Genomic DNA, 26,073 nt, shown 5'->3' on the forward strand with positions numbered 1-26,073 from the left:
ATCACACACCTACACTTTGCTCTGCTCAAGTCGGTGTGAAGTTAGCGTAGACGGACTCTACACACCATGTCTTTTCTCGTCTTTTATGACCCAGCCCTAATTGCTACAGGTATAATTGTACCGCGTTTTTATTATTTTCATTGTCAGCCATCCCAGAAAGGGAGACGCCATCCGAATTGGGCTAGACAGCTTGTTGTCAAGGAACCTGAGATGTTAGTCTAGTTTTTCCTTAGGTCTAGTCTTGGAATTCAGTTGCTATATTCCCAAGCGAAGGCGAGTTTCTCAGTTTGACCAGTTAAAATAGATCTTTGGTGATTGCAGAGTTTTATGAATCTCTAGGTGCGGGTTTGAATCCTGGTAGGGGCATATAATTTGTGTGTTTATCAAATTATCACAGACTAGCGACCCGACCCGGCTCCGCACGGGTTTCACAAAACCTTAACAAATTATACACCGAAACCTTCCTTAAGAATCATTCTATTGATAGGTGAAAACTGTATGAAAATCCGTTCAGTAGTTTTTGAGTTTATCGCTAACATACATACACACAGACGCGGAGTGGGACTTTTTGTTATAAGGTGTAGTGATATTTGTTCCAGAGTTATGGAAGTATTATATCGTCGTCTAATACCCAAAACACAAGCCTGGAAGCCTTATTGAGCTTACTGTGGGACTACATCGATTTGAGGAACATTGTCCAGTCAGCAGCAAAAGTTGCTAAGTGGACCAGGTTTTCAAAATGATCTTGACGCGACTTTATTGTTAAGAGAATAAGAGTGTGTCTAGGTAATTTTGAACACCTCGCCCGCTTAGCAACTTCTGCTGCTGACTGTCCCATTCGTTTGGTCATTTTTTGACTAAGCTAAAGTGAAGGTCTCTGTTTTAGCTTGGGCAAAAATGCTTATGGCTGTTCTCTTCGTTACAAGTCACATTTTTCAACAAATTCTCGCAAAATTATGTGAACAGATTCAACAATTTATATGGATTATTGTGCCAATTCTGTTTTTTTTTAATTCTTATTGGGGATTCGAGAAGTCTACAGCTCACTGAACACTAGGGTAAGGTAAATGTACTAGTACTCGACATGCTAATGCCCAATAAATGACACCCTGCTGTCATCTCTTTGACAATGACTTAAGTTTCAAGATGACATGTACTGGGACCGCGTCGAGCGTAAGTTTACCTTAGTAATTGGTTAGTCAAGACTAAGCGATTGGGTAGCAAAGAAAATAACAACCTAGGACAATAGGATGAGTTTTTAAAATGGTTCTTCCATATAGAGTAGCCATTGAAAAGTGGCGCTACTAGCGAGGTTGGAATGCCATTCTATGATTAATAGATGGTTTACTATGGTAGGAATGCACGTTGTTAATAAACGTTAACAAAAACCGTTTTAAGGGTTCTGTACCTAAGGGTAAAAACTATTACTAAGACTCCATTGTCCGTCTGTCCGTCTATCTGTCATGAACCGTAATAGCTAGGCAGTTGAAATTTTCAGAAATGATGTAGTTTTGTGGGCGCCATAAAAGCGAATACTAAAAACAAAATAAAATAAATATTTAAGTGGGGCTCCCCATACAATAAACGAGATTTTTTATCGTTTTTTGCGTAATATGGCACGGAACCCTTCGTGCGCGAGTCCAACTCGCACTTGGCCGGGTTTTTGACTATGTATGTACACAAATGCGAAAGTTCCTGCCCTATCCACTAACCTAACACCGTTTGCAAATAATTGCTTTTTAAATCAAAAGTACCAATTCCTATTCTGAAAAATTTCAAATCAATTTCTTTTTTATATCTGAGGCACTAAAACAACAGATCGATTACCCCATTTTAATCCTATTTAGTCAATTAAAATATAAAAACACACGATAATTGATACTCATTCGTAGGTACCTAATCAAATCACCTATAGCCTCCCCGCGTACAATTGTTTGTACATACATATTCCAAAATCTATAAATTTTGAATTTTATTGTGTAATAAGGGTTCCAATTTCAAAAACGAAACAATTGCTTTTGGATCTCAGGATGATAGGATCTGTAGCAGCCCTTTAAATTTTTTTTTGTATAAAAGTTTAGTAGGCAGTGAAAGGTGTAAAACGTAATAGGCATTGTTACTTACAATTACATAACATAAGGAAAAAACACACTTTCACGCCGAACAATAAAGACGTAATTCCTTTGTCACATAAATTTCTTTTACGGGCATTTTTTCACTCCATATTGTCAACCTTCGTCTTCCAAAAATACACCTAAACACTCTGGGAATTAAGTCCATTTTTGTACAGGCTCGATTAACGTAAGAAATGTTGTCTGGACGATTGTCATTTGTTTTTATTTTGTGTACATGCATTTTGAACTTAACGTCACTTATGAATAAAGTTCATATTTAATTGTGTGACTGGAGCGTTACAGAAGCTTTTATCGCCCATTGTGATCTTGGTTCGTGAGTTGAATAAAATTAGGGTTTTTTTTTGTGTTTTCTTAAGGAAAGGGTTCTTGTAGTGTGTATGGGACAATAAGGCTAAATTGTGTGATGGATGGAAACCAGAACATTGGGGTTATTCGAGATGTTTATTTTTAGGGTTCCGTACCCAAAGGGTAAAACGGGACCCTATTACTAAGACTTCGCTGTCCGTCCGTCCGTCCGTCCGTCCGTCCGTCTGTCACCAGGCTGTATCTCACGAACCGCTAGACAGTTGAAATTTTCACAAATGATGTATTTCTGTTGCCGCTATAACAACAAATACTAAAAACAGAATAAAATAAAGATTTAAATGGGGCTCCCATACAACAAACGTGATTTTTGACCAAAGTTAAGCAACGTCGGGAGTGGTCAGTACTTGGATGGGTGACCGTTTTTTTTTTTTTTGCATTATGGTACGGAACCCTTCGTGCGCGAGGCCGACTCGCACTTGCCCGGTTTTTATGTTCAGTCCATGTTGAGAGTATATTTCGACGGTTATCGGTTTGACGACCGGTCTGGCCTAGGGGGTAGTCACCCTGCCTGCGAAGCCGATGGACCTGGGTTCGAATCCTGGTAAGGGCATGTATTTGTGTGATGAGCACTAATATTGGTTCCTGAGTCATGGATGTTTTCTATGTAGGTATTAGTTGTTCAGTATGCCCTACCTAATCACCTCGCACAATATGGCTAGTTATTCAAAAAACCGGGCAAGTGCGAGTCGGACTCGAGCACGAAGGGTTCCGTACCATAATGCAAAAAAAAAAAAACAAAAAAAAAAGCAAAAAAAAAACGGTCACCCATCCAAGTACTGACCACTCCCGACGTTGCTTAACTTTGGTCAAAAATCACGTTTGTTGTATGGGAGCCCCATTTAAATCTTTATTTTATTCTGTTTTTAGTATTTGTTGTTATAGCGGCAACAGAAATACATCATCTGTGAAAATTTCAACTGTCTAGCTATCACGGTTCGTGAGATACAGCCTGGTGACAGACGGACGGACGGACGGACGGACAGACGGACGGACGGACGGACAGCGAAGTCTTAGTAATAGGGTCCCGTTTTACCCTTTGGGTACGGAACCCTAAAAAACGCCCTGTATAAAATATGTATAGGTATAAATATATAATAAACACTTATAGACTGAATGAAACTATAAATTCAAGTTTTTTATTGTCAGTCACGGCTAGTTTAACAGTCCGTTATTCTATTAACACGGCACTTAGCAATGAATTGGAACATCTGATGGATATATTTGGCGTCACATCCGGTTTCAAATGGACAGGAAGGAGGGTTATACCTGTGACTTCCGGTTTGCTGCAGAGTTATTGATACTGGGACAATACGACTTGGGAAAGAGGAAAATCGATTTATCACGTTGTTTCTGTGTTTATTTTGTTTGTAGGTAGTTGTAATCAAATTAAAATTGCTATAACAAAGTGATAGCACTTTACTTTACGATAATATAGATTATCGAGAAGTGCAAGTTGCTGAAAGTTTCCAAAAAGTTATATAAAAAGAAAGTTATCGAAAAGAACAAACCTTTTATTGAAAATTTCACAAGAAAGTTTCAATTTAGAAATAATGGAAAGTTTCGTTACATTTACAAAGTAATGAAAAGTTTCCAAAATTATTAAGTACAAGAATTTCGCAATTTTGGAACGGCATTAAGAATAAAAATAAAAGCTATGAGGTGGTAACGTTTTTAGTTTTAGTCTCGGCGATCCTCTGGCACTGCTGGCTGTGGCTTTGAGCTGGCCATACTTTGGTTTATCACATTTGACAAAAATAAGTACCTACATAAATAAGTAGTTACTCATAGAAAGTAATTTAAATACTATGTAAGTATACGAAACATATAATAAGGCTTAGTTTCCCCTGTGGGTTAGAAGTTCAGATGGTAGCCGCTTTCGTAAAAACTTGTGCCTGCGTCAAATCATGGGATTAGTTATCAAGCGGACCCGAGGCTCCCATGAGCCGTGGCAGAATGCCGGGATAACGCGAGGAAGAAGAAATAAGTATACGAAACGGGCGGACCTCTAAGGACTTTTCCGTGGTTTGCCATTTCTGCATATTTTTGTAACGGCCAAATATGGCGTTATAGTGTAGTTGTTGACAAGAATTGCCAAAAAGGTCAACTCCGTTTTTGGCGACCGTCTAAAATATGGCGTGTCAATTGGGTTGGGTCGGGTCAAACACGACCAAGCATTATAAAAATTAAGGTAAATAAAATAAAGTAGGATACAAGGTTCATCTTATAACACTTTAAACTCTCGCGTTTTGTACACATATTAAATCTGAATTGATTTGAGTCTTTCCGTGACCACAGCTGGTGCAACTCAGCTGAAATGTCGAAATTTAAGGTAAAAACAATGAAATTATATCGCGGTAGACCTGTTTGTGTAATTAAATAAGGTTCACGGTTCCTTAACTTATAAATTAGATACAGGTAGGTAACGCCTGACCAGGAATATATCACGCGCCATGTTGCGAAATTTCACTGGAACTAATTTTTTCATACTATTCTGAACTGTCACCTTATACATGAGAATAACAGCGCCCTCTTGACAATGATCATGTACGTATGGCGTATGGGGTATGTATGTATGGCTTTAATTAAATGTACGTGCAATTAAGATTCTCTGACAAATATCCTATACAAATGTAAACATAGTTTTGTCAAATGTAACATCAGAGAGCACAATATCACATCACATAGGTACGCACTCTAACGCCCTGACAATAGAGGCGTGTTCAGATATTTGTGAGCACGTTGGCCGCTCCCACATATCTAATGGCGACTGCACTTATTACCATAACTTAAAATTCTCTGTTTTATTTATGTTAGGAATTTTATGCACCACTAGTAAACATTTTAAAATTCACTAGAAAAAGACAAGTAGTGTCTACAAAGTGAAAGTGTTTCTTTGGATACAGGTTAAGAACGCCCTTCCAAAGGGACAATAATATGTAAACACTTATACACGCACGTGTCCGCTTACCGCAGTTCTAAAAAGTAACATGTGTGGTGTAAAACACGTGTGTTATATACGTTTTTCAGGTACAGACGTTATTTAACACCTCCCATAGTAAGTAGGCCGTTTCGCGCGAAGTGATACGTCAATAATGTTTTAAAATGGTGTTAAAGACATGTGAAGGATGCATTGCGTTCTACTCGAGTATAAACTTACAGAGTTGCAGTTAAGTATAAATATTAACCTTATTTTAGTGCAATTAGGTCCCACTTGCACTATTCCACTAACCTGGGGTTAGCCGGTTAAACAAGTGTCAAATTTAAACCAAAAACAACCCAAAAATAATGTTTAAAAAACAAGCATGCATAGAATTCTAAAGCTTGACATAATAGGCTTTAAAACTTACAAGTATGGAAATACAATGGCCTTTTAACAATAGCAACTTAATAGAAATTTTACATAATAGGAATAACAAAAAAGGATTTTTAAAAGTACAGGAAAGAGTATTTTGTGTGACCTTTTAAAGGTCTTGTGGGTCAAATAACTAATTATTAATACGTTAAGTGAAAGTAACTATCACTTGACGAAAACGGCCTACCTACTGTTCATACCATCGATATTTAATGTCATCGAATTTATTGACGCGTTTTCAGCATCATAGAGTTTAATAAAACGAGTGGCGCCGGCGCATGATGCTAGTGCAAGGTCATCAGGTGCCCGGTGGGGTCAGTGCAACGGCTTAACATTGTTTCCACGGGCAGAGACGTCACGACATCACATAGAAGTGACTCTTTACAGCTTATTTCGAGGACTCCTGTTTTGCTTTTTTAGAGGTGTGTATGGGAGAAGATCACGAGATCACATCTCGTAAAATATTTAGCTAGATGTTGATTGATATAGAATTTACGAAAATGTTTAATTATTGCGCTTATACGAGTATCGTTTATCTTTATCGCAAAGACAGCTACCATGTCAGAGGCAGCTGTCACTGTCACTTGTCATATAAATCTATGGGCCGTAGTAGCCTGAAAATAAATGCTTTCATTGATTGATTGATAAAATAGTTGCTTGTCCTGTGGAGTGATTTTCAAACCTTTTCATAACTCAGTACGTACAAAATTTTTCGCTTATGTATTGTTTTAAGATTGGCACAGTTTCAAAAACACTGCTGTAGATAGATGATCTACTTCCAGACATCAATGCAATAATAAAAGTTACGGTCGTTTAAATGACACACTTTACCGACTATAAAACTTGTCACTATAATAACATCAAGTTTGGGAACAAATGAGGTCGCTTTATCAATTATGCTCATATTATACTCAATTAAAACAGCACAAAAAGTTATAAGATAAAAAGTTGCTGTCTTATCTTTGAAAGTTGATAAAAACGCTATCTTTACTCTTATCTTTTGTTTCAAAATGCATGCCTACTTAAACTTATATTGCATTATTCTCTATCAGAGGGACTGATACTTGCCTTTGCCTATAGATGTGTTAAGAAATAATGTATACAATGGACGTATGACATTGACTTCACATGTAAGATTATATCTTCCGCAGTCGTTGTACTATGCGGAGAGGAGATTCCGCCTCAGTGGACAATGGGACATGTAGCCTTACCTCCTGAGACCCAGAAGCAATGTTTTGTAGTTGAAACTGGAACCCTTAGATACACAATAAAAGTTCAAAATAGATTTTGGAATATGTACAAAAAATTATACGCAGGGAGCAGGGACTTAGGAGGTTATACTTCCTTCAAGATCTTAAACAAAATAGTTACTTAATACATACTGCATTGCGGTTGTCTATTGTTTGTCCGAAAATTATATAAAATAATACTGATATGCCCGAATTTTATTTGCCCGAATTTCATTTGCCCGAATTGTTTGTTTACCATAAAAATGATGTGACATACTCTTTGTTTACCCGATTATTAGATTCCAGAACGTACGAGTGCCATACGTGTTGTTGTCCATATTATTAATTGTAATAATACTATTTAATCGAATATTTAACCTCACATAACCCACTTTTCCAGTAGCATTTGGTTTCTGTAAGGGTCGCAGTTCAAATCTAACCTAACCCATTTTTCTAGTAGCATTTGGTTTCTGTAAGGGTCGCAATTCAAACCTAACCTAACCCACTTTTCTGATAGCATTTCTTTTCTGTAAGGGTCGCAGTTCAAACCTAACCTAACCTACTTTTCTAGTCGCATTTATTTTCTGTATGGGTCGCAGTTCAAACCTAACCTAACCCACTTTTCCAGTAGCATTACTTTTCTGTAAGGGTCGCAGATCAAACCTAACCTAACCCATTTTTCTAGTAGCATTTGGTTTCTGTAAAAAAATTATGTTATGCCTAGTTATAATTATGGCTTACAATGATGATGACAAACGATATTATTGAAATTGATTTTATGGGAAACAAAGTTTCTGGCACGTGACTAATATAGTAAACAATAAGTATTGCATATGTAATTATGGGAAACAATATAATGGCTGTTGACTATTATGGCAAGTGAAATTATGGCAAATGAAATTCTGGCAAGTGGGTGTATACCCTGCATTGCAAATACCAGATAGGTACCACTGTACCTGATTTGCAATGCAGTATGTATTTCTCACTATGTAGTATGTATAGCTCACTAGCTGCATTACATAGATAAAATCGCCATGCACTTTTGCGACTGATGGTACAATAATGGACATGCGCATTTTTAAAGTCATCGAACTCCCTTTGTCCGCCCTTAACGTCTGCTTTATTCGCGATACACGCCATATTTTACTCGGACACAATAACTGACGGTTTAACGCACCTCTCATTAGCACCGTTTATTGCTCACTATAAATAATGATGGAAAATACTGAACATTCGCAGATTTGAAGATTTGGTTGCAAATTGAACTGTAGTTACAAGACGTAGAGGTGCATTTGCAATGATAGATGAAACTAACATTTTTATTATATTATTGAATAGACCACCCGGTGTTGTTGTGAAAACCACATACAGTATGACACGGGAAAATGATGTAACGCAAAGCAGATAAAATTACAAATATGTAGATATTTTGAATTATTTCTATCTGAATTACTGGACTTCAATAAGTAAAGATTCTAACCTTGCGATATTTTTGTACTTACGGACAAAAAGTCGATTTAGTGGAAATACTTACTGGAAATGAAGCTCGAAATTCTAATCAACACAGGAAACACACAATCGAACGGAGTTAAAAACAGTTCAATGTTTTTTTGGTATCCATACCTATTAGCACCATTTATCGACATAACCCGCCATTTTTTCAGCAAATACGCGCACAATAATAGAATGCCAATAAGGAATGATAAACATGACATAATACCGTTTCAATCGAGATGGAATCAAAGAATGTCTTATGCTGGTCAAGCAAATCTTGTGAGTAAAAAAGGCGCGAAATTCAAATTTTCTATGAGCCGATATAACTTAAAGTCTACATTTTTCAAAATTGCCGCCTTTTTCTACTGACAAAATCTGCTTGACCAAGTATATCAAATATTTCGCGGTTTTGCCTCGTGTGAGGCCTGACTCACAGATGACTCGGTAGGAATCACCGGTAAGTGCGTTGCGGTATTTACAGCAAAAAACAGTGTCAACTTCTCGAGATTTAGTTGGTTTACTAGGAATTCTGATACTTACCTTTTTTAATGATATTGGATGCAAATGAGCTGACGAATCGCCTGATAGTAAAGCAATTAACAACACCAGAGGGGATTCAAGGGTGTTGCTAAACATTAAAATGGTAGTACGCACATTTGTTAAATATTTGACGGTCTTATTTCTCGGCTGGTCTCGACGAATTAAGTACACCTCCACGTCCGAATATTGAACTCAGTTCAAAAAAACATCACCAATTTTTTTATAATAATGTGATCAGTCGATTCCATAATCTCAATTTGATGATGTCATTATTTAGATTCAGTACTTGTGCTAGGTATAGGTATTTGTTTTGGTAAACTCTGTTTATTTTTTTTATCATTTATTTTGTTACAAGCATGATTTATACTATAGTACATTTTAACACATATTTTACGAAGAAACATAAATACAGGCTTATAGGATGCCCTTTTTATGAGAATTACTGTATATGACCAACCTCAAGATTCTTATCTCTTGCATTCGTCAATGTCATTCCTCGTCATTATGCGTCATAACATAACGCAATGCACTGATTGCGTCTCAAATTTTGAGAATTCGTAGTTTTCCTGTTCACATAACTTTTTTCCTCTTCGTCATAGTGTGAACTATTTCTAATCCAGGAAACGGGTGTTTATAAAAAGTGATTCAGGGACTATTGTTTGGGCAATCAGATGGATAGCAAAGAGTTTACGAGTTGGTATATTTGCTTCTTTCTGTTGGGCCGTTTGTGGTAAACCCACATCACTGTTTTGTTTGTTTTCGTTTGCTGAACGTGTTTAGATTTCCATTCACTCTAATGACTTAGGGCTTCATACACCTAATTTTTAATGCGCTTGTAATGTTACATTTTGTTAAAAATGTTGAGGAAGTTTTTTAATGATATTGCTTTTAAGAAATTATTAGTTTTCTTGTGTCGTTGAAGTAATACAATATTTCATTATTCTAAAGTAAGAAATTTATACGACGGACAAGTGAAAAGAACCCCAATATCAGCATCTTAAAATAAAAGACATATGCGCTGACGTTTTTAAAATAAAAAGTCAAACCACAACTATCGAGTTACACGAACCTGATAGCTTAATTTTCGACACAACCGTCACAGTTAAAATTAAACCTTTCAGCTGATACATTAAAGTTTAATTTAGTTAATCATTGCCGCGTCATTTCACACAGCCCGTTAATGTAAATTGACGTTTTTGTGAGATATTTTCAGTGTTGAGTTACTAGCTTCGACTCTTTACGACACATTTTGGTTTTGTGAAGGGTTACTTTTTCTCGTCTTAAAATGTAACTTGGAGCATGTGGATTTCGATTAAATAATATTTAGTAATATTAATTTCACATCATGGATAACCATGCTTTATTTTTAAAAGATTAAATAATATCGGTCATAGCGTCGATCCTTGGGGGACTCAAACAACAAGGTCAGTTCGTTCAACCCACTCGTAATGATTAGTATCTTGATATAAATTCACAATATTTAACGAATTAAAATAAAACTAGCAATCACAGCGATCAAAACAACGTACAATTTTATTCGTTCCCATGCTTTAATATCTCTACATCTAATGGTATCATATCAGTAGTTTATCAGATCCACAATGACAAACTCATAATTCTCTTAGTCCATAATCTTATCATCAAAATAAGATCACCAAGTACCAGGTATCGCATCCGCAGGGTTTTAAATAACCCGATATCTTCGGCCCTGACTCTGACCACATGTCACATTGGTGTGTAAGACTATCCCACCATACTAGTAACATAACGCTACTGTTACAACTTTTTATGGTCCACGCCTACCAAATTAAAGTATCAGGTTTACTTCATTACTTACAGCTAGATCGTTTGGATATAATTGTAATCTCGATTAAGATAACATGTGAAATATTGTCTTAGTATGTAGAAATTTAAAAAGTGTTGTATAACTAACGATGGTGATATATTAACTTTCAGTAGAATAAAATAATGTAAAACGGATTTTAAATAAAAAAAAACAACGTTTACTTTAACGTGGCTTCTTTAAAAACATTTATTTAATACAACTGACTTTAATTTAACTGTGACCAGTAAAGTTTTAAGACTAAAATACAACTTTTTCTATAATTATAATTAATGACATGTTGAATATGTAATATGCGTGACATTATCTAATATTACTGATATTACAAAACCGGGAGAAATCATATAAGTTAACTGACCGGCTTTTAACAAGTTCAGTTGCCTATCACGGCTAATAAATGAGTATCATAACTTTATCAGCTTACTTCGATATGTAAATCTAACCAGTTGCTCTCAGCAGGTATTTAAGATTAAATCTTCAGTTGATATAGGGACTATAAAAGAAGACTTTAATACGTTGAAATAAAGATGTATTTTACTGCTCTTCCCGCTGCTTATAAAGAAATGCTTTTAATTTATGAAGACACTAAATCAGTAATGTTATACGCACGATAGTTCGTGATTGTGAATACAAAACACGCGTAAGACGAAGCAAAAAAAGATAACAAAACAATAGCCAATAATATGTACATTACTTATATAAAATTTCACAAATCAAAAACGAAGCAGGAAAACAAGTTACCTACTTAGAAACAAGTAAATTTGCCTAAATGATTGAGTGAAAATGTTAATTTACCTAAGAGCAATATATTTAGAGTAAATCCCGTCAACAGACTTCCGATCAATCATATTTAATCATGAATGTAAATTATGAAATTTGAATGTAAGAACGGTGAAGCTCATAAATCATTATTCCCACACAGACCTACATATAATCGGGAGATAACGAAGTAGCAGAAACAGCTATATGTAGTGATAACATGATTTTTTGCTGCATGCCTCATGAATCTCATTGATAAACAACCCGCTTATCATACATCGTCCGTATTTGGCCATTTATCGATAAAGTTAGTCAGTTCAATCTTGTCCTTGTTACTGAAGGACAAACCCTTCGCATGACGTTTTCTATAATAATATAGCAAATGATAAAGCATTTTGACTAAAACCCGTAATGGTATTATTAGTAGCGGTCATAGTTTCAAATATACCAGATTTGCATATGTAAAATATTCGCTTAAGTGTCCCTTAGACACAAACAAACGGCAGAGATTTGCATTTTGTGATTCACTTCAGGTATTATTAGATAGTGTGCAGCAAGGAACAACTATTGATAAACATATGTTCCTTTGGTAACTAGAATCTGATACTACATATGTTGAAATTAAACCAGGAAAAGACGTATCCGATGACACTTGTGTTAGAAAAGCTATTACCTCCCCGTTCCCACATCAGGGGCCATTTGTTCCAATCACAACCAGACGGGAGGTTCAATAGCAATTGTCTTCATGAATAAATTGATACCGATTAGTAAAGAGGCGACGTCACTTATCGTTTACCGTCCGTTATCAATACTCTTGGCATGTTCGACAGTGCCTTGCAGGCCGTCTGCATGAAATGTATTGTTTGCGAGGTCATTACACGGTATATTTACTTTAATAATGACGAAAAAGTGAAGTGTATTGAAGCAGTGAATATTTTTAATAGAAATGACTGGGATATACGTGCGAACACTTGCCTGCACTGATGGGAAATTGTACGTAATTTGTTTTGATTGGTTCACAATTTATTTCTATTTCTTGTTATTTATAGGTTATATTTTCTTATGTTCATTTAAATTGAATCATACATTTCAATCATGTTTATGCCTTTATCGTGTTGTAATATTAAAATAGCTTTTTAAATAAGAAAAACCATTTCCGAAACAAATCGATGTCAAGGGTCATGATAATTTTGTAATGCGTTTTTTACCTGACACCATATCGTGACTATTCTGTTGCCCATGAAACCATTATAGTACTCGTGTGTCCATAAAGTGCCCATTATAGGTCGTAAATGTTTCAACAGGCACTGTTTAGTTTTTTACTGGCGTGGAGCGAGCCCGGTGAGTTTTTGCTTGGTTTCTTGGCTATGTTTTCTGCTATATTACGAAATATGTGCGGAAAACCTTCGCTAATACAAAGTATAAGTAGTTCTTGCAACAAGTAAACAGACACGTCCTGAAAAGCATATTTCATAAATTAGGATAGTATTATCCGAAGTAGATTTTTTACTTTGTGTTGGACATTGATGATTACGTCGATATTGGACAACTAACATAATAAACATAATAACATATGACATAATAAGCGGTTTTATAGCTGAAGAGCTTTTTTTGTAAAAATCGAATGTCTCCTATTGTCACAGGATAGAAAAGGCATTCGTACCTACCGAGAAATTCGAAACCTTCATCCAAACCCTTGCATTCGATTTTTAGGGTTCCGTACGCAAAGGGTAAAAACGGGACCGTATTACTAAGACTTCACTGTCCGTCTGTCTGTCCGTCTGTCTGTCACCAGGCTTATCTCATGAACCGTGATAGTTACTTAGACAGTTGAAATTTTCACAGATGATGTATTTATGTTGCCACTATAACAACAAATACTAAAATTACGGAATCCTCGGTGGGCGAGCCAGACTCGCACTTGTTTTTTATGATTTTCTAATTCATACTCTTTAAAAGCTCTTCCTGCCATTCGGACTTCATAAAAATTTACTAGGTATTTGGAATGTTTCTACCTCGATCCTTAGTAATAGCCATCGCCATTTGCACTTACTCGTAAGTACATACCTATATTTTGTTATCTACAGTTTCACAATCCTTTTTGAAAACTTAACGACCCGAGGAAAGTGCAGTGGTTATCGTAATTGCATCGACGGACGGCACACAATAGCCATTGTTCTTTGTTGTGTGCGTGTCCCATTATCATGTGTGCGTCTATGTTTTAGCGGTAGCTTCCTCTGTTAATAACAAAGTATAGCTATTGGTGCAATGTATAGTAATTTCCACATAATAGCGATTAGTCACTAAGACAACTCTCGGGCTTCACAGTATTACAGTTGCTATTAGATATATCGGAGCGGCAGAGGTGCTCACCAATATCTGAACACGCACTCTAAAAACTTGACAATAGAGGCGTGTTCAAATATTTGTGAGGGCTTAGCCGGCTTAGGGTTCCGTATCCAAAGGGTAAAAACGGGACTCTATTCCTAAGACTCCTCTGTCCGTCTGTGTGTCTCCAGGCTGTATCTCATGAACGATATCTAGACAGTTGAAATTTTCACAGAAGATATATTTCTGTTCCGCTATATAATAATAAAACTACTACTACTACCACTACTTATTGAGAAATAAATGAATCTAAATCTAATCTAATCAAAATACTAAAAAGTACGGAACCCTCGGTGGGCGAGTCCGACTTGCACTTGTCCAGTTTTTTCGATAGGCGTTTGGCAATAAATGTCATCTCGGCTAGAGCCCTTTGCTCTTTCTGTTCTGCATGTCGCTACTTAACCTATACTTCTAGATACGGGGTACTTACATGTCTGAGCATGTGCAATGTGCATGCTTCCGCTGCGTACATCCAACAATTCAGGCCAATTACGGCCTCAGACGCAAAATTACGCACAGGTCATTCTCAAAATTACTACTTACCACCACTTCATATGACTTTCAACTCTATTACTATAATTTAAGGTGGTTTTTGAATTTAAAAGGCAATTTGAGGCGCCATCCATTTCCTTTGCATTGTATTGTGATGATGAATAGGTTATGGTAATATTTTCGCATTTTGTGCGTTGGAAATGAATTTCAAATTTATGGTTTGCCCGAAAGCTTTTTTGTGTGCCATATTTTACGTGTAAAATATGGAGTAATTTTTAGGTAATCTGTTGCAATTCTAATGAATACAATGATCTTAGTCTCACTGCCGTATTCGAACTTCAAGATATCCACAAGAGACGACACGTACTAGATCCATTCTAAATACGTTATAGTTTAGATATCAACTAGTTCTCTTTTGCAGCGCAATTCGGGCAACCAATGTGACTTTTACGTTAGATAGAGTAAGATATCTATTATATGTGAATTGGATCTCTAAGTCATATCCTGTGGAAATCGTTGGTTGTACGTCCGTATACCTTACCTTTTACCTATTCAACCGAGTTTAAAAACAAATTAGATAATATACTTTTCCGAATGTATGTGTAATTTGTGGTAAACATTATTTTATTGCTTTATTTGTATTCAAACTGAGTATGTAATCTTTTATCTTATCGCATTGTTTTGCCATGAAATCTAAAAAAGATGAGTATGTCTTATCTGTAGCAAAGATCACGTCGCCGTAGGTACCTACAATACGATCTACGTATACACGTCATGTTATATCAACTTATAGATTGAAATAGGTACTTGAAATCAATATATTATCTGTAATGATCTGACTTCCATTTGAAATGATGACTCAATACAGTCCTATCACAACGTTTAGATTGTGAGATATTTCTGATTTGTATGATAGCTGTTGTTTATTTTGATTTCACTTACAATTACTACCTACTCGTATGTATTTATAATGATTAAGTACAATATTTCAACCAAATATTGAATCCACACGGTCGTGAATTTAAACCTCGTCTTTAGCGCTTAAAGGTTTGAATTGCGTTCGGTAAGTATAAAATGCATACCTAAGGGGGGGCAAATGTATGTCCAGATGTAGCAGTTAACAGGTGCCGTCAAAATACATTGTAATTATATGAAAATATCAATTTAGCTTTCAACTTATTTGGTTTTACCATAATCCACCAGTTGTAAGATCATCTAATAAGTACGAGTCTAAGACCACTAAGATCATTTACCATAGTCACAAAAAGCTTCGGAATATTTTAGAAGAAAAGAAAAGTGAAAACGCGCCGCAACGGTGCCAAGGCTCGCGGTATCAAAGTAACCGGTTGACAAGGCCGGAGGGCCAACCAACCGTCGCTGATTAGATACCAGTTGGAAACCCTTTAACATCGGCGACACCTTGTCTTGTCGCACCAAGGTTGGTTGGTATCGGTGGACAAGGCCGAAGGGCCAACCAACCGCGTTGCTGATTAGGAGTTACTATGATAATTAACCCTTTGGTGGATGACAACTATAGTCTATAGAGTAGTACACACACAAATAGTTGATCGGTGTCTGGAAGGCTAACCAACCAAGTTGGCCCTCCATACACCGATCGACTAAGAGCTAGGAACTTAGGAGTTACTGTGAACCCCTCAAACGTCGATGATATTTTTAGTTGTCATACCAAGTTTCGTGATATCGGCAAGGCAGGCAGATAGACAAGGCCGTAGAGTGTAAATTCAACCCTTTATAAATGTGGATAACGTCGTTAATCCTCATTAAAGGGTGACTCTATAAATGTTAATAGAGCTAAACCAAGAAAAGTCTGCAGCGATTTTGATAGCCCACGCAATGCAAGTGTCATTTTAAACGCCTTCTATGAAATTATTACGTATAAATAACACTTGCCCTGCGTGGGCTATCAAAATCGCTGCAGATTTTTCTGTCTAACTCTAACGTCTTTAATCCTCATTAAAGGGAGATTCGATGAATTTCTGAATCCTCTTTGCAACCTCCGCCCTATAAATGCTCACTTACCTATAACTTCAGTATTTTTGACGACTGGCGATAATGTTCTAGTTTAGTTAACTACATATGTATTTTATAAACATAAAACTGAACACTATTTAGTCGACAAAAAGTCGTGGCTCCGTTGAATCGGCTGCTCTTGTGTCGGATTCGGCAGTTTGCCGACCTCCGAAACACGACACCTTTCGGCCAGAAGTCACTCCATGGTTCCCTGTAGCGGTCGCGGCACGCGCACCACAAACAAAACTAACAATATATCTCTCTTGTCCACAGGCCTCTTCAAAGGCTCCACGACAACACTCGACGGCATAGGCCTCCGGCCGATGCCGGCCGAGCGGCCAAAGACCCTTCGCAAGCTCAAGTCTGTGTACGACGCGTCTCCCACAGACCCCCCGGCGGTGACCCTGGGCAATGGGAGCAGCAATGGCTGTGAGGATGAGGTCAGGAGACGGAGCAACACGAACAGCTCGACGCACAGCGGGGATAAGTCGCTGTCGATACTTAGCCCGTTTGATGAGCAGGTATGTTGTTTAGAAGAAATATTTTTATGTAACATATTCATTATTATCATCAATATATAGCTTGATACAGTTTACTTTCAAACATACCACAAAGCTCTACATCCTATAGTACAGTCCTTTGTATTAAGGCGAATAATGTAAACATATATTTGACGTCGACTGTACGCTCCGCCCTTTATGTAAGTCAACAAACTAAATCAGTTTTATTCTGTAGTTTTTTTTAAACAGCGCCATAAGATATGCAAAATAATTATAACAACAACACACAACAACGTGATTGGCGACAAGAAGCTAACGGCTAAGCTTCAGTCTTTGGCCTATCGGCGGAAAGTCGCCAGCCTGTCGGTATTCTACAGGCTGCACTTCGGGGAGTGTGCCCAAGAGCTACACGAGCTTATTCCACCGTCCCCATTCTACCATCGGACTTTTAGACGCACGGCCGGTTTCCATCCTTACTTGGTAGATATTCCACCAATTCGCACGAAGCGCTTTGCTTCTACTTTCCTTATGCGCACTGCCAAGGAATGGAATTCCTTGCCGGCGTCTATATTTCCGTGTTCTTATAACCCGGCAACCTTCAAATCAAGAGTGAACAGGCACCTTCTGGGCGAGCTCGCTCCATCGTAGGCCACGTCTACGCCTCGGCTAGTCTGTGGCCATGAGTAAGCCCATTCATAATAAAATAAAATAAATAATAACAAAAAAACATCATCATCTTCCTAGCGTTATCTTGTGGCTTTTTGCTTTTTGTCACGCTTGACAATTACTCGTAATTCCCAAAATTGGCGTGATCATAGTATACAGTTTGCTTGCAGATTCTTTGTCTTCTTAATTTTGCAAGATAATAAATATCTTGTTAAGCTTTCCCGCACATTCGCTATTATTAAATAAATGATATATGACATTCTTACACAGATTGACTAAGTCCCGCAGTAAGCTCAAGAAGGCTTGTGTTGTGGGTACTCAGACAACGATACTCGTATATATAATATACAAATACTTAAATACATAGAAAACACCCATGACTCAGGAGATTATATAATGTTTTGTACTCTAATTAGGCATTATCATACACGGTTACAGTATTATTCGATCCCACGGTGTATTAGCAAGATTCTACTTTCAGATAACCGGCCAGATGCAATGATAACATGCTATTAACTCGGTCCATGTATTACACAACTAGTACGGTAGAGTTCATAAACATATTTACAAGCCAACGTTCCAAAAATATAACACGACCTTATTGTTAATGTCTTAGAATATTTAGTACTTATAAGTACAATACCTACAATACAATAAAATACAATACATAAATTCTTTATTGCTAACCAATATGAAAAATAACATGACATACAAATTAAGCATAACCTACACTAGACAACAGGCGGTGTTATCGCTAAAGAGCGATCTCTTCCAGACAACCTTAGTCAGCGTGTATTCATCCTTACGTGTCTTATCATGTAAACAAACGCGACGTCAAAGTGTCATTCCAACAGTACGATTTATAGACAATCTAAGCATAATGTCAGATGTTTTTGAGGTGATCCGTTCGTTACTGCGAGTCTTGATGAAAATCTTTTTGGAAATGATATTTTTCAGTGGTTATTTCGTTGATTTCAATACTTTGTGAGTTTCTTTAAGTATACAACAACATTTTAAGTGATGATTATTGTGTAATTCCAGAGTAAAGTGTGATAATGTCTTCTAGAAGTGTTTGTTTACATGATAGGACAAGTAATGATGAATACACTTTAATGGCTCCTCTTCACGTTGGGCCAACGTCAACGCCAACGAGGGACGCATTTATGCGTTAGAGGAAGCAAGTGATATTGCTATCTCATTCTACCGCATGGCTGCGTCCCTCGTTGGCGTTGGCGTTGGCCCAACGTGAAGAGGAGCCTTAACGTAAGATACTTTTGACGCAAAGTCTGACCCGTTACTTGTGATGCTGACTGTACTAACAATGACAACAAGCCCGGGCCTTTGTGTGCCGCTCTCCGTATTAATTGCTACAATCGGTTATGTCATATGGTAGCTAAATTGTCTTTATTAATAGTAGCTGTAAACGGCCGCCACTGGCATAATAGTACTTTCAAACGTCAGTTTTGTATGTGGAAATACTGCGAAAATGAATAACTCATATTCACACGTAGAGAATGCCTTCTGGCATTAAGTTCGCCTTTTGTACAATTTTTACTGTGCAAAGTTTAAATAAATAAGTACTCGTATGCTTAGAGGATGTAACCAAACGGAGACGCCTTATCTGTAATTTTCAATACAAAACAGCCTGCCGATTTTTGCGTGGGAGGGGCACGGCCAATGTATACGTAACGTAAAAATATCCATGTCAGATAAACGTCACTCCATACAATGTGTATGACCATTGGCCGTGAGTGAACTGGGTCGTGGATATTCACCGGCCAATTGTCTTCATAAAGCACGTGCCTTCCTAAACCTTGACGTTGGCGGAATCATCGACAGTATCGATGGAGCCATAATACCCAAAGATTGATTGACCATTGGCCGCCTATTTTCGACAGAGGCGAACACCTTTCAATGTCTATTCCATTTGATTATATCCTCTAAGGTATGAAGAGAGAAAAACAACATTGTTAGTAGATTAACAAACCTTCGCTTCAATAGTTCATTACAATCAGTAAATAGAAGGGCTTTAGCAATGCCCTGTACGACTTGACCTTATCGGTCACGATTCGCGAGGTGTGTAGATAAACACGAAAGTTGGTTTGGTACACAGTTTCTATGTATATTTAGCAACTAGAATACTTATTCGGATGGTGTTTAGCAAAAATCAGTCATCCCACATCCATTTTTCAATAAAATGTCAACTTTAAGCGTCAATATTTTGAGTTGACATCTTAGTGAAAAATTAATGTGGGCAATTGGGCATTATTGCGTATCAGCATTCGTACTAGAATATTCACTTCGGTATGAGTGTCTTGACTTACTTGACTTAATATCCTATGTCCCCTAGATGGGGCAGAGGGCATCCACAGTGCTACGCCATCCCGTGGTAACCGGCGAGTGTGGTAACCTGGGTAACGTGGGTAACGCAAATACTTTTGACACAAGCATAAATGATATTGATCGTTATGGAAGTTCGGTTAGGGTGAAATCTAATTTTGTTATCCAGACAATAAAAACTAATCGATTTACACCAATTAGCTCTGTAGTTTCCATAAATATATTGTAAGTCACCACACCGGATTGTTATGCCTTTTAGCGTTCTAGCTAAATTGGATGTTTCATAGCGTAAGTATTGAACAACCAATTTAGCAAGGATCCTAAATGGTGGCGCAAGCGCAACAATCGCGATGCGTGATGGTACATTCATACTCGTAGACTACAAATCATAACAGCCTGCTTCTGACATTGGTTAAGTATAAAAGTATTGCGTAGTTCAGTATTCAGGCAAGCTAGTTTAACGTTTTGTCAGGTAGGTAATAAGGACTTTTAAAAATTATAAACTAATTTTCGTTGTTCTGATCACAGCCATCATATGCTAATTTAATACCTAACAATTATAGTAGCTACGGTATTACGTGTGTAAGTATTTCTTACGTAAGTTTAAGTTAGATTAAATAACAATTAATTTCACTTCTTATCTTGATTTATACTCAAACTGTATTATACTTTCACTAGCATTGTTGAACGTATTATCTTATTGTATGTAGGTTATTGCCGTATTAAAAAGCTGCTTAAGTGAGTGTAAAGTGACTTTCATGTGGACACTATCAGACCAATTCAAACGTACACTAATATCAGAATGAAATCTAATTGATGTCATTCAGTTATCGTGTATTTCGTTCGTACTTGTCCGTAAATGTGTTGGCGCGAGCGAAACGCACGATAACTATTACTCGCACGAAAAGGTATCTCTTGAATACACTATAGGGGAATGTGTTACCTGTATTATAACTCCCAATGTAAACCTATTATAATATTTAAATTTAGTTAAGTAGGTATAGAATAGTGAGACTCCACAGTCAATCAAAAGTTTTGTGGAGCTTTGTCTTTAAGAAAAAAGTTGTAACTTCTTAATTAATAAATAACAAAATAATAAATAATAATAACGTATAGTACGTCGGTTCCTCACTCTGCGGCCCTGACCACCGGCAGCTTGGGCCCTGCCCCGCTGCCGGCGGCACCCTAGGTTAGGTTCTTTATAATGTGTTTGTTTATATGTATGTGTTATTGTTTTGTAAGTGTTTTTTTATATTTTACTTTTATATTCATATTATTATTAACCTAACTTAAGACGAAAAATGAATAAAGAGAATAATAATAAAAAAATAAATAAAAGTAAATGACAAGAGTATAATTACATATTGACAAGCAAGAAAAAATATTGTATAATGTATGCTCGTATAAAATATATTTTACAAAAGCATAGCTTCAATATTTAAAATATTATACGCTCTTTGTTCTTAAAGTCTACAAATAAATATTATCAACGATCACCATATTCCAGTTCCAGTAAAAAATTGCCTTTATGCTTCATGCTTCGTAAACAATACCTAGCTGATATAAGATAATACGCCCGTATGCGTTATCTGATGATATGCAGTCATTATGTGCAAGCGCATGCAGGTATACTACATTAAAAAAAAGTTAACCCAACTTGAACTCTAAGTCAATGGAATAAAGTCTATGATAGCTTGTTGTTTTTGTCGTAACGCAGGTGGGTAAGCACTAAGCAGCTTTTGGCGATCGGCAGATGTTTTAACACGCACGACAATTTTATCGCGGTTTTTAACTTGACTGTGACAGCCTCTTAATTGTTATCATTAAGTGTCAGCTGTTTATTAGCGAACGTTTTAAGTTCTTTGTTTTTATCTTTGGTCTGATGTAGGTACAGTCGCCGCCAGATATATCGGAGCTGACGAGGTGCTAAAAAATATCGGAAAACGCACTCTAACGCCTTGACAATAGAGGCGTGTTCAGATATTTGTGAGCGCCTCGGCCGCTCCGATATATCTGATGGCGACTCTACAGTAACGTATGTATTAATTGTATTAATTATACATCATCAGCTGTTGTTTGGTTTATAAACGTAACTAACTATAGAGGCGCATTGTTTAAAGATCTAAGATGGGCTAATTATCTACCTAACCCTTATATTACACCTAAGAACTGATGTAAAAAGTAATGAAGTAAATGCATTTCTATTGTATTTGTATTGTATTGTATATTTATTTACTTATATTGTCCACAGGAGGAATGGGCTAAGATCTCCGAGATAATGGCCTCGTTTGGCAGCAAGCTCGTCCGCGAGTCCGTTTTTGTCTCTGAACTCGAGCAGGAGTTCACCTCCCGCCTCGGCCTGAGCTGTTCCGAGTCCAGCTTGAGTCCCTCTGTGGCATCGAACTTAGGCCTCTGGCTTTCCGGCCTCGGTTTACATGACTACGAGCCGCTGTTCTTAGAAAGCGGCTTCGATGATGTTGATTTTGTGGTAAGTGTCCCTTAAAAGTTTAGTAGCAGTAGTTTAGTTTGAGTCCATCTTTAGCCTCGAACTTAGGGTCTCTGGCTTTTCGGCCTCTTCACTACTTAATACTAGATTACTTACTAATATATTTTAAGTATTTTTACAAATATCCACAATTGCAGCTTAATAAAAAATATCCCTGATATTACTTTAGTTGCTTCTGAGTATGTACATTGTTCTAAAACCCTAGTTCGCTTCTGCGTCCTATTTGATTTGGTTATATATATAATTAAGTTTAAATTTATTCGTTTATTATTTCCGGCACATACAACGCTCCTAGCAAACGATAATACAATGACAAATGACAATCAATGATAACTAACCTACATTTTTTATTATCCATTGATTAGTTTAAATCATTAATTTTGCATTGAATGGTGACACAAATAAAACCAGTATGTTGTTTTGATAACTGAATATTTAATCAGTTAGGTATCTGTTATTATGTAAAAGTTTTGTTACGTAGATTTGAATATTGTTTTAGTTAAAATTAGAGTTTAGTAAGATTCCAAGACTATGGTTATAAGTATCATTGTGTTTGTTTGGTAAAATAATAGCCATTAATAAAGTAATCCTAGCTCTTAAGGTTAGGAAAGGTTAGCGGTTTCCACTTGCAGTTAAATAATGGATGTACAAAATGATATAGACAGTTATTAATGCCAGAGAATATTAGATAGTAAGTAAGAAGTAGAAAGAAAGAAAGTAGAAAGTAATAGTTAATAATAGAGTGTTAATGTCAGAGAAATATATGAGCTGTAAAAATAGCAGTTTTAGGTGCTAATTGACATTATTACAATGTCCGCAACACATAATATTTGGTATGGTTTGACCGGGCGGTGTAATTATGCTATATATATCTTTTGATAATTATGTATTATGTTTATTACTTACATTATATTACTTACATTTTTGAAGTCTACTTCCATTTACCTACCTACCTAAAAACCTACCTAAGAAGCAAGTTTGAAAACTGCATACTTTAAATGAACGTTTGAGACTATAAATGCGGTCAGTCAAACCAATTTTACGTTTTGAAATGAAACAAATAGCAATAGAGTCTTCTTTGTTTAATAGACTTTGTTTGCTTAAATGTTACATATTTCTAATTAAACCTTCCTTTTCCAGAACGGCATTCTAGACGAGAACGACCTCCGAGAAATGGGAATAGAAGAGAACGATAGACAAAGAATACTAGAGTCAGCGAAACAATTACCTCTTAAAATAACTGAAATAAGCAATAACTATAATAACAATAATATAAGTAAAAACCAAAACGAATCCGTAGAAGAATGGTTAAGGAATATAAATCTAGAGATATATAGTGATACTTTTAGGAAGCATTTGTATGTGGATATGGATAGGGTGAGGAGGATTTGGGAGGTCGAGCTGACGGCTGTTCTGGAGATACAGAAGGCGGGGCATAGGAAGAGGATCTTGGCTTCGGTTTCGGGCGAGCAGAATGGACCCGCGAATCATATGGAGGACATTAATGCTGATCTCAATTCGTTGGTGAGTTGTTATATTTGTTATCATTTTTAATTTTTCAGACGACATGATCCATAATTTACTAGTGCCAGGCGTGGCTCACATGGCGATTTCGTCGCTTTGCAACAAGTAGATCCGTCTCATACCAATTTTGGTGGCTAGCCATAAGCCGCGCATGGCGCTGTCGCCACCTAGCGGTCATATCTGTCCTAATCGTAGCAGACGCATTTTGTTAGAGAGTGAATCTTCTGTACCTAGTTACTATTATTTATTCTGTGATAGTGCTTGTACTATTATTAGTAGGTAGGTATTCATACTTAACTAGTAATTGTAATTAAATGTTGCATAATTGGCCGTTTTCAGAAATAAATATTGAAAACCTGATTCTTTCACATCTGGACGTTCTTGGGCTCATTCCACTCAGAATCGACAGCATTCTCCATCCCACCATTAAAAAAAGATGTCCCAAAATGTCCATTCCATTACGTCACGTTTTAGTATGAAAAAAATTTTCACTTGTATATGCGTGACGTAGTGGAATGTGCAATTTTCATACAAATTTTTGGGACATTTTTTTTTATCATCAGAATTGAATATGCTAGTGATTATGAGTTGAAAGAACCCAAAAATACCTGGATCTGTGAGAATCGGGTTTTCGATATTTATTTCTTAAAACGCCCTGCGCACTTATGTCTTACATGTATTAAATGTGTGTGTGTGTGTGTGTGTGTGTTATGTATTATATGTTTTGGATATTTGATTTTGTTTTGCTGATGTACTTTGATATTCAGTATAGATTTTTACCTCTTACAAAGATTCAATCAACGTAGTAAGCACGAAGAAGTCTAATTTAGTAGTGTCACATCAGTATTCTGGTGCCTGGTAGTAACTTAGATTACCTAACTTTCTATCTGACAATGCTTCTTATTTCAAATGGTTTAAATTACATTTGAGTAGTAGTATCGATAGGACCGTGAGCCTTAGGAGGTTAATTACTAATTATATTTGCAAGTGGTTGAGCCGGCTCTTGAAACATTAAAATAATCTTCTATAGGTACTTACATTATCATGATATTATTTATCTTTTCTGTGAGAATCCTTACGCTATAAATATGGTACGCACAATTGGCAATTCCAAATTCCTTCCAACATCAACGTCATATCATTGCACTATATTTAATTAAACCCCTTTAATACCACCGTCACGTACTTCGATTAGGTATTTTGTCCAGAAGCATTGTCTATGCGTTACGTATGCTGTCCACGGCACTGGACGGACGCACTCCGTACGAGTGTTATTGCATTTTAAGTTATGGCTTATGGTTTCCCATGGGTTTTCCTTATTTGATAGTCACGCCAGGTTTATTGTGATTTTAATAACGATAATGCTTTATTACTTTCTTGGTGCATAAAGTATGGGAAAATACTATTGTATGACTTCAACGCATTTGATTTGAAATTTTGTAGGTATACTCATTAATATTTTGTCCTTTATTCATTAATATAATTGTTTCAGATAGAACGAACCTACTATCACTGAGTTCGCTTCTTCTCGTAACTTTTATACCTACGTCTACTGATTTTCATCCATTTAGTACATAACAACATAACAAACGAAAATATAACATTTATTTTATGTTGGTATAACATATTGCCCCTTTTCAAATTACAGTTATCGCTGTGCCTATGTGTTTAAAAAATTTGAGACTAAGTTGGTCGATTCTGAGGGGTAAAATATTATTTTTATTTATTTGAACTAGCCCAGCATTTATTAGCACTAGTACAAATTGTAACAATGTACAAATGGCGGAATAGTTCATCGAACGCTCATTTTAGAATAAGCAACAACAGGCATGGCTCACTCCGCGATTTCGTCGCATCGCAACAAGTACATCCGTCCACACCGATTTTGGTGGCTAGCCATAAGACAGG

At 36.6% G+C, this 26,073-nt stretch overlaps 1 protein-coding gene across 1 annotated transcript in view; it reads left to right on the plus strand.

Moving 5' to 3' along the window:
• LOC134670905 (ankyrin repeat and SAM domain-containing protein 1A-like) overlaps positions 1 to 26,073 on the plus strand; it is a 93,459-nt gene that overhangs the window by 54,680 nt on the left and 12,706 nt on the right. The window contains exons 2-4 of the mRNA XM_063528725.1: positions 16,903 to 17,150; positions 22,387 to 22,623; positions 23,782 to 24,165. Coding sequence (XP_063384795.1) covers positions 16,903 to 17,150; positions 22,387 to 22,623; positions 23,782 to 24,165 — 869 coding nt within the window. The remainder of the gene's footprint in view (positions 1 to 16,902; positions 17,151 to 22,386; positions 22,624 to 23,781; positions 24,166 to 26,073) is intronic.

The sequence above is a fragment of the Cydia fagiglandana genome, chromosome 14 (genome assembly GCF_963556715.1).
Source record: "Cydia fagiglandana chromosome 14, ilCydFagi1.1, whole genome shotgun sequence".
NCBI lineage: Eukaryota > Metazoa > Arthropoda > Insecta > Lepidoptera > Tortricidae > Cydia > Cydia fagiglandana.